Source organism: Dipteris shenzhenensis, chromosome 5, assembly GCF_047967505.1.
Source record: "Dipteris shenzhenensis isolate YYH24624 ecotype China chromosome 5, Dip_SZ_1.0, whole genome shotgun sequence".
In the NCBI taxonomy this organism is placed as follows: domain Eukaryota; kingdom Viridiplantae; phylum Streptophyta; class Polypodiopsida; order Gleicheniales; family Dipteridaceae; genus Dipteris; species Dipteris shenzhenensis.
In genome coordinates this window covers 51,993,400-52,003,784 of record NC_141600.1, presented here as the reverse complement: position 1 = coordinate 52,003,784, position 10,385 = coordinate 51,993,400, and the positions used below count along the sequence as shown (strand labels likewise).

Here is a 10,385-nt window from a genome sequence, read left to right as displayed (position 1 = left end):
CAGTTCTATTGTACTTGCGGCACAACCACCGACCAGCCGATGAGGCAAGCGAGGGAGAGGACGACCGACGAGGGTGCGTGCGGAAGGAGGGATTAGAAGGAAACACACACATGTGAAAATGTGGTGTGTGTGTGTGCCAATTGGCAAAATGGACTAAAACTAAAATGGGTTGGTGAATCTTCTTCAAAATGAGTTTTTCACTTTTGCCCTCTTCTTCTTCTTCCTCGTGTCTTCTTCTTCTTCTTCGTTCAAGCTTTCATCGCCATCAATAGCTGCCTCCTTAGCTTGAGTTTCCGCCATGGAACGCCACCTTTTCCCCCCTCAGAATTGCCTCTCCACTCCCCAGCTTCTCGATTCTTTGACCGATCACTTGGCCTTGTACCATAGCCGCATCGGCTGCTCTCAGTCTGTCCCCGCGAACGCTTCGGTCAGGAACAAGGTGCTGGATTGGATGGCCGGGCTCAGTGCAGAGCAGAGACAGGCTGCTGTGACCATCGCCGACAAAAATTGGGTGGCCATTCTTTTGCAAATGCAAAAACGGTTGGAAAGGGAAGGTGCAGGCTACTTCTTTCTTCTCACTGATGTCCTTGAAGCTCAAACCTCGAGCGTGTCCAAGGACGAAGCTTCAACGTCTCGGGGTCGATCGGAACACGAATCGGACGTCAAGAAGGCTCGCAAATCGCAGAAAGCGAGAAAAAGAATGGCAGCTCAAACCTTTTCACCATCTCTCAAACGTGCCGCTACAGGTCTCCCAGTTTTGTGTTTCCGCAAAGCGAAAGGTCTTTTAGCAAGGCTGGGCGAGCAGCAAGCTGCAGGGGAGCTGCTTTCGAGACACTTGGAAGTCTTCAGCTCAGGGGACGAAGCAGCTAGTCACGGTCTTGACGTACTAGATACTGTTACCGTGAGTGACGATCTAGTGAAAAATTTGGACAAATTTTTGGCAACAATGGATGTGATCACACATGGCAAATTTCTGACTTCTGTGGCTGGGCGGGGGAGTTCTTCCTGGGAGGAATTGCCGTGGTTAAAGGCTATGGGTTATTACACGATGCCAGCATTCGTTGCCAATAAAATCGAGATGGCTGTGTGGTCAGCTTGGCTTCAAGCCGACGGTACGAGGCGCCCGCCCAGGGCATTGGCGAAGGAACTTCGCAAATCAGGGAGAAATGTAGCGCCTTGTCAGCGCGATGTCTCTACATCGGCTATTTGCAGAAGAAACAAAGGATTTACGGACTGGTGGATGAATTTGACCAAGGATGTAAAATCAAGAGCGTTACGTTATTCGGTCGCAAGGGCTGCCAAGGTGGAGGTTAGCACTATCGTTCCTAGGAGGAGTTTCTTTTTCAAAGATTTCCATCGGCAGATGTGTGAATGTTTTCCGAGAGCTATCATCCTTTTTAATATCCGTGCATTTGCCAATTGTGTAGAACATTTACTCCCCGACAAACATGCCGATAAAAATATTTGGACCTGGCGTTTACATTTTGACACAGCAATCTTTTGCTGTGTCAAAGAGTGTTATGGTTTCAATGAAGAAGTGTGAATCCAACGCCGGGCCTGTTAATATAAGTTTACGTATTAGGTGGTGTCCCGTCTGCGAAGACTTTTTCCCAAGCAATAGTGAACATGATTAGAATCTGCAATCGTGAACATGATTGGAATATGATCGTTCGAGTTGCATCCTTTCCTTCTTTTTAGTCCTTACATCTCTGTGAATTGAACTAATTATCCTTTTGGATAATCTCTTAGGTGATAGAGGCTGTGAGACAATCACGCTTTGGTATTGACGCACCCGCACAGCGCAAATGGAAGGCTTCAAAACCTCAGGGAACGTTTGCACAGAGATTGTATCTTTCAGACACAGATTTTGAGCCTGGGAATGCTCAGGTTGTTCAGAAGGACGACATCTTTCGTTCCTTGATGGTTGGGCTAAAGGCAATCCGAAAGCTCACAACGTCCCCATTGTTTCTACTATCCTCTGAAGGTTTCAACGTAACTCAAGGAACAGAATGTGGCTGGCTTTTTCACAGCCCCTTGGAGTTGGCAGATACTCTACCGGGTCATGCCATGAGAAGGGTCCGAAATACACTACATAAGGTCATGGTGGAATCTATGGAGTTAGATCTCCTTAGAAATGAAAGTTGTGGAAGTCAAACCGCGTTTAGCCATTCAAAAGATCTTGAAGGTAAAGCGAAGAAGGAGAATCGCAGAAAGAAAATTCGGGACTTTGTACAGAGCATAGTACAGACAAAGCCAGAAAATGAGGTACACACAATTTCAGACTTACCATTAGATATGGACTATGTGTCAGTTTTCGTGTTCCAAACCTTTAGTTAATATGTTCTCGTACTCGAATGTGGGCCTGCAAAAACTTGCTTAAGCGTGTTGCTCAGATGTTGGTCAGTTGTTTATACTAAGGGCACTGCAAAATGCACAAATGTGGGGATTTTGTTGTAATGTCGTTGGTATGCAGCATTTGAGTGGAATGCTTTGAGCACATGTTTGTTCAGTCTATGGAACTATGTCATTTTCTTTGAGAACACAATTTAGTGGTCATTGAGAACTCAATTCTGGGCTATGGATGGACCCCTACTATCTGCTTACGCTTCTTGTCAGGTTGCGGTCAGGTTTTTTATGCCACTCCCTTCAATGTTTGTTGCGGTCTTCGTTCAATTTTCTATATGTTTTATAGAAAGAATTTCTGATTATCTATCGTGAAGTCCCGAAATGTCTTTTCTACATCATAGGATAATAGCTGAGTGGAAGTGTGAGAAAATCAACTTTCTTTAGTTTTGCATCTCTTGCTAGTGTTTGTTGAGTTAGCATGTTGCTGCCTGTATGTATATAACTAAATATCATGACCGTACATGGATGTTAATGAGCACCGATAAAATGAGCAGGGAGGTCTTAGGAGATCTTTGTGTTTATTGATGAACTAAGTTGTAAGAGTGGATACAGTTCAGACAATTGATGATTCTTTTTTGGCTTCTATGTCTTAGAATTATGAACATTGTTGTGTTCTTTATTTAAGGTTTTTGATGATGAGTTGGGCTCAATATGTGTACAGAGGCCGCTAGGAAATCATCATTCTCAAGTAAGTGCTGTGGGGAAGGGGCATGAAGTTGGGGAAAAGCATATATCTGATGGGAACCGAGTGGTACAACACGATTGCGATCAGTTGCAATTGGAGGTGGGCCCTATGAGTAGAAAGCAGAATTCTGTGGCTGCAAATAGGAAGCAAGGGAAGAAGGGGAAAAATAGCAGAGATAAATTGAAGAAAGGCTTAATCATGTCAGTCAATGAAGGAATGGATGACTCAAGCTCTACGTTGGACGAAAAACGAAAACTAGAAGCTGAGAGTCATGCTGAGACGTCTTTACACTCTGATTGTACTGATTTTAGCAGCCAGGGGCTGTTTCTCTCTGGAAACCTGGTTGCACATTATCCAGATCATCTGACAGCTGAGTCCCAGCATCTGGAATTAACTGAGCTTAACGTATCCTCTTCACAGACTGTTGAATCTCACCTTCAAAACTCCACTGGTAGCCAAGGCAGTGCAAATGGGACAGACCATGATGCTTCCAAGAGTCTCCATAATTCATCTGAGGATCATAGTTTACGAGGTTTGTATGAAGCGAGATTGCAAACACAGATCTTACACGAGAGGCCACCTGATTTGCCATGGCAAACTGCAGTAATTCAGGGCAGTGCCAGAACAGTTTGTGATGAAGTCAAGTCAGCTATGTTAACGAAAGATGTCCCAGAAGAGTGCGGTGTTATCAGTAGAGTAAGTACTAACAGAATGGTTCCCAAGGCCTTGGATATCAGGGAACCTCAGTTTGTCTCTTCTTCAGCCGATAATCTATCGTCCACTCCAAAGCTCTATTCTAGATCACTGTGCTCATCCCCAATGATTTATGACAACTATAAGCATGTGGAAGGTTTGAAACCACAGCCATTTCACACTCATCCGACCTCTCCGTTCGGTCTATCCACTGCACATGAATGGCCTGGGACTTTTCAAGTTCGGTTTTCTAGGAGAAGATCTCAAATCGTGCCACCAGCGACAGAAAGATTACATCTTGATGTAGGTAGGAATTGGCAACAGCGGTTGCCAGCACCTCTGATGGCATTGAGAAGTCCTGTCATGATGCAACAACCAGGCTCAGGATCTAACGCAAAAAGGAGCAGTACAGTTCAAAACAGTTACAAGAGCCTAGATTGCCCACCCCTATTCCCGGCTGGGTACACTTTTGCTCCAAACAGGGGCTATTCTTTTGGGTTTAGAGACGAACCTGGCTTCATTCCAATATCCCAACCTACTCTTCCATCAGTGTTTACAGGAATAGTAAGGTCTCAAGATGAATTAAAGCATGATGATAGAACACCTGATGATACTGATTACGACGACTCTAATTACTTTTCAGGAGATTTTGATGATCATGAGGGTTATCTTGTCTCGGAGGAGGAGGGGGATCGGCAGTTTTTGGACTTGAATCTCCAACGTGAGGGTGATTATGTCAACCAGATTTTTGGCGGCGGTGTGATGTACTGGAATACTGCAGATTATGCTGGCATGGGTTACTCACGTCCACCTTCACTTAGTTCAGAGGACAGTTCTTGGGCACGGCATGAAGCTGAATTGAGTGTTGTGCTGGATGACATTGTGGGACTTTCTCCAATGTCTGGGACGTTTGGTACTGTGGCTTCTCCAAACCTCGCAAGTACATCTCCTCCAACAGCTACATACCATCCAGGATTCGATCACAATGCAGTCAGTCCAACTCCACGGGTTGGTTTGCCCTTGTCTGGAAATGAATTTTCTGGAATGTTTCCTCCACTCTCTTCAACAGTTCTGTCTGGAACTTTACAAGAGGATCTGAGTAAGGCTCCAGAAGTTGGAACAGTTGGTGTCTTAGATGGGGTAGCAAGTGATGCCACAAGGCCAGTTTTAAGGCCCATAATAGTTGTGCGTGATCCAAGCCTTAGTAGACAAGTGCCTGTATCTGAATCTAGAAGGCGTCAGGAAGCGAGAAGTCCTCACGTGCCTCGTGGAAGGCGAGAGGTACCATGGCAGCGACGGCCTCCATCACCTGTTCTGAGATGTGTCCTGCCTGCACCTCCACCACCTCCACCTTCCCCAGTGGGTGGATTTAAACGGAAGGGGATAACAACAGTTCGTTCAGGTAGTTCCAGTCCACGACATTGGGGTCTTGTTAATGTCTGTCACAAAGAGGAGCTGGATGGCCCACTTTTTAAATCTGAAGGCCAGGAAGCTGCTGCAAATACCTTGCGGAGCAGAAGCATGACTAACACATCACCCATGTATCCTATCTCTGGGGCACTGCTTCGGGAACGATTGATTGCTATCCCTTCCTTGGGATTAGAGCAAGATCATGTGAGCACCCCTGATATACAGTTCGTGAGGCTGACTAAACATTTTTAGGCTTTGTTTCTGACTAAACATTGTTTGCTTCCACAGCCAGATGTTGCATTGCCGATGCAAACCACACTTTTATTCAATTCCAATCCCTCTCTGCAGTCTGGAATCCAAAGATTACATAGTATGCTTCATGAGGAGATAGAAGGATTTTGTAAACAGGTAATAATGTGTTCTGATTATTTGAACAGTAGTGGGTGTCATAGTCAAAGAATTGTCTCTTAGATTTTTTGGCTGTGTTAGTGTAAATATGTAAGGTTTTACACTCCAGCATTTTTCTTAATGAAGGTTGCAGTGGAGAATCTGTTGAGAAAGCCTTCAATCAGCACGGCTGTTGATAAGGTTGCTCATGCCATGCGAGTGTTGTGGCCAAGGTCGAGGCTCAAGATATTTGGATCAAATGCCACTGGCCTTGCCCTTCCATGCAGTGATGTTGACCTGGTTGTGTGCCTACCTCCAGTCAGGAATTTGGTGAGTGTGCGTTCTTTCAATGTGATGCTTCTTCTGTGGGATATTATACACCATGGACATGATCGATGCTGAAGATTTTATTTATTGCTAGGTGACTGGTAAAGTATTTTGGGTTTTTCTGCTGTTGTGGACTGATTGTTCTTCTAGTTTCCTTGTCTTTGACCTTAGGTGCCATGGATCTGATCTGTAAGGTAGTTGTTCTACATCATATGGTTGTTGATCTCCCAGAGATGCTTGTGGTTGCGGTTGTGCAAGGGATCTGATTAGAGAGGAGTGAGAAGTGATGCATTAGCCCTTGAACCAGTTTGTAGTTAGGCCTGGAGTCTCAAAGTCTTTCCTAATGACTTGGGCCCTCAAGGTGGATCCGAAGCTAGTGATGCCTCTTACACGGCATTGCATGGATCTGGATTACTCTCTTCTAAGCCTCTAGTAAAGTCCACTTGCTCAAAAGTGGTCATGCATGCGTCCAGTCATCGGAAGGCTGTTTTCTCCAGACCTTCATCGTCTCCATGAGTGTGACACTTTTTAAGTTGGAACATGCACAGTTTCCATGATTGGGCACTTCAGCAACCACATCACCTAAACTTATGGCAAGAGCTATCGAGAACTGTTGTTGGGTGGTCAATGGATATTCTCATGCTCCAAGAGCACATGCTTTCAAGTATGGACGTCCATAGATGGAGATGCCTTCTTCCAAGAAGGGGCATAGATGTCTAGTTCCCTACAGTGGGAGCCAACAAGGATTTTGGCATCTCAGTGGGGCAGAGGCTCTAGCCCCGGAGGTGTATGATCAGAGCGAGCTTCACAGTGGGACATGTAGTGTGGATGGGAATAAGGATGGTGGATACCCAAGTAGTGATCCTCAACATTTAGCATGCACTTGAGGATTTGAGGGTTTTTGGCTACGGAATCATCATAGATCTGAGCAATTTTAATGGCTTCTTCCAAAGATTTCAGGGCATACCTCTGTACTTCTATTGTGAGTACTCATGACAAAAGTGTCCTCTCCATGAGGCATCACTTGCACACTACTAGGTGCAGATGATGTTAAAGCCATTCTTTGAATATCTATCCTAGCTTGAGCTTATTAAGAATTGGAGTTAAAGTGCTAACCAATTCATCTAGATGATAGATTCTCTTCTCTAGGGATGTAGTTTTGAGCTCAAGATTTCTACATACTAATTATCACTAAGCACTGGAAGCTAGGTTCCCCTTCCAATGATTCAAGCTATATGCTTGACAATGGGCCATAGATGGATTTTGCTCTGTATCTAACATTTAGCCTGCCTCATCAAAAGCCTACTTAGCACCATGACACGATTTCATGATGGAAATTTGCAGATAAATCTTAAACCTATATAAAATCGTAAATTCAAACTATATGAATCTGTATAACAAAGATTTGATAAATTTGTCTACTAAATTTATTAAAAATTAGATCCAAAATATGGGGCTTTTGGGATATAATACTCAACAGAATTCTAGATAAGCCTCAAAACCATAGCAAGGCAAAATCTTACAGAGAATACATGAACTTTATCTCAAAACAAACTTGCCAATTACTCTCGTTTGAGCATAAACTTGTGTATTCCCAACAAACTAGAGTATACACTTCATATCATCAATGAGATTCACATATATGCACCGGTTATAAGGTCAAAACTAAAACACTAAACAAGCAATTCGTAATCTCAGACGTGTTTGCAGGTAGAAAATTGAGTTTAACAGATCGCCAAGCTTTCACGTCATAACTTATTTCAAACGACTATCTTGCAAGCGACCTATTGATGTTGTGATTGCATCGTTTGACCACCAACTACTACAAGCACCACATCATTAGAGTATTTACCAACTAGGCACAATACATGGATGCCCTACACGGACCAGTACATCAGACTATTCTTACCTCTATTGAAGCAAATACTTGCATTCCACAATCGAGACAAGACACCCATTGTCACGTACAAAGCTTGCACTCTGTTGATGAACTAATGCTTTACGAATAGACAACTACTTCATTCGATGAACAAGCAATCATCTACTTTTGATGTCCATTGGTGCACGTAGTCCTCCGCTTTAATTTTGGTTGCTGCTCAGTGCACCTACAATCATGCAAGTATGCTCAAGTCTTCAGAAGTGATACATTGCCAAAATCTACCAGCCCGCTATGCTCATGCTGCATCACTCAGATTCAGTTGTTGCATGTGCCTCATCAGCACACGATCGCATTTATCAATTAGCAAGTTGCAACTTATTCTTGCACATACAGTCAGCGTCGAATTGAATTGTGATGCTACCCTATTGATGATGTACTCTGTCAACGATTGCTCATACACTTGTTTTGTAACTTTTGTCGTTGATTACTGTAACATGCAGAGGACTTTGACCGTAGTTAAACAACTTTCGACTAACTACAATCAAGTACTAGATAGCAATGAGAGAGAGAGAGATAAAGAGAATGCAAATCTGACACAAGACTCGCAATTTCATGCAAATGCAATGTGCAATTACTGATATGAATGATACGAAACTGATTCCAATGATATGCCCAACAGATCTGGGCTTAGATTATGATCGGCTACTACTGGTAGACTTGGGACCAAAAATTATAAAGGAACCATTCTCTCTAATCCAAACACCGTTTTGAAAGGGGTTAAGTTTGTGCTAACCTTATAAGCTGTCTGATAGGCCCACAAGGAAGCATGAAGCTTGGTGTCCCAATCGCTTCGATGTGTGCTCTCACTATCTTGATGAGGATTGACTTGAGGATTTTATGTAGACTGTAGATGCTGAGGCTGCTGAGCTAGATGCTGACACCTATGCTGATGCAGACTTTGAACTTAGGAAGTCCTGTTATCAGTGACTGTTGCCTTCCCAATGCTGCTCTGGAATGCTTAATGCTGCGCCTACTGATGCTGGAACTGCGGGCTCTACTGTGTGTACTGAAGGTTGGAACTGAGGCCCCACGTATGCTGGTACTATATGCTGGACCTGCTGCGGGTATACTGTATGAACTGAGGTGATTGGATGCTGGAAATGAGAGCCTAGGACCCTTTAAATGGGCCTGGACAGGCCGACCTGACTAGGTACTTGACTGACAGACTGGTTGGTTGGGTTGACTGTTTTGATCGACCTGGTCTGGCCTGATCTGGTCCATTTTCTGGATGATTAGGCTCCTGTTTGCATGCACACTTTCCTGCCTTGGCTGATGTGGCAACGCTGCCCAAAACCATGCCCTAACTGCTCCAAAATGTGCTGCATCTGCTGTGAATCATGCTGTGGATACGTGACAGTGCAGCCATGTGTCACTGCCACCTGTATTTGGCACCGGTGCACGTGACAATTACTACTTCCACTTCTTTACACAGCAATGCCTAACCAGCCCACCAATTCTACTCCCTTACACGACAATCCCTAACCAGCCCACCACACAAGCTAGAATCTACCGCTCTGATATTAGTGTTGCATCACCTATACAAATGTGGGCGAGGTGCATTGTAAAGCTCTCACCACTGAGCCACGGCACTTCACTTAAGGAGATGTACTAGAACTATCTAATTGCACTAGCTGTCATGCCTAAGCCCGGTGGTCACTTACTAATTGTTCACTAATCCACTTAGGCCTAGGGATAGTACTAAGTTCTAACTGACCTAGGTGTCCAACTAGGCATTACTAGGCCTTAGGGTCACTCTAATCCCACTAACTAGTGACCACTATCTTTGCTTTTTAATTTCCTATCCCAAGGCACTCCACTAGGGGCAATGCTCACCACACTATTATTGATGTCACAATCATGTACCATGTCATCAGAGAGCTGGACCTAGAAGAGCTGGAGATGCAGGTACGGGTGTATGGATCAGACTTGGAGGACGTCGTCGATGTGTTCCTGAGCAGTTTTCCACGGGAGTAGACGGAGCACATTCTGTGAGTGGTGGGTTGTGGCTCACATTGGCTCATTGACAAGGGATGTTGGAATACTAGGTTCAACTCCCCACATGGCAAATGAGGATTGCAAAGGGGAGTAGGGTGAAAAGGGAAAGAGAGAAGCTGCCATGTGGCCAGCACACAGGTTACCACGTGGGCAGCACATGATTAAGCTTTTTATTATGACCCACCTAGCATGGCAGATCAGCCCACATGCCCACATGTGGGCTGCACATAATCCTTGTATGTGGGCATATGGCTGGACAAGAAGGCCCAATGGATTGGCAAGGGAGCTGGGGCAGAGCCCAGCAAAAAGCACCTACAATAGGGGCTTTTATAGGCCCTAGTGGAGGCCTTGGTTGGCTAGAACAGGGTGGCGGGGAAGTGCAGCAGGTCAGTAATAGGTGGCTGGTCGGCCACCATAACCAGCCTGGTCAGCACATTGGGGGGCGGGGCAGAAGTAGATTAGTTCAGAGAACATACACGGAGTGTAGTGCAGTCACAGGTACTTGCAAGAGAGTAGCTCTTAGCTTGGGGTTGAGAACATCTA

The 10,385-nt window shown here is 44.7% G+C and overlaps 1 protein-coding gene across 12 annotated transcripts in view; it reads left to right on the top strand.

The window, feature by feature from the left end:
• Nucleotides 1-261: 261 nt before the first annotated feature.
• MEE44 (Nucleotidyltransferase family protein) overlaps nucleotides 262-10,385 on the top strand; it is a 73,465-nt gene continuing 63,341 nt past the window's right edge. For all 12 annotated transcript variants that reach the window (XM_087374734.1, XM_087374728.1, XM_087374733.1 and 9 more), the window contains exons 1-5: nucleotides 262-1,309; nucleotides 1,750-2,265; nucleotides 3,068-5,398; nucleotides 5,483-5,602; nucleotides 5,729-5,911. In XM_087374734.1, the coding sequence (XP_087230860.1) occupies nucleotides 299-1,309; nucleotides 1,750-2,265; nucleotides 3,068-5,398; nucleotides 5,483-5,602; nucleotides 5,729-5,911 (4,161 nt within the window). In that variant the 5' untranslated portion in view covers nucleotides 262-298. The remainder of the gene's footprint in view (nucleotides 1,310-1,749; nucleotides 2,266-3,067; nucleotides 5,399-5,482; nucleotides 5,603-5,728; nucleotides 5,912-10,385) is intronic.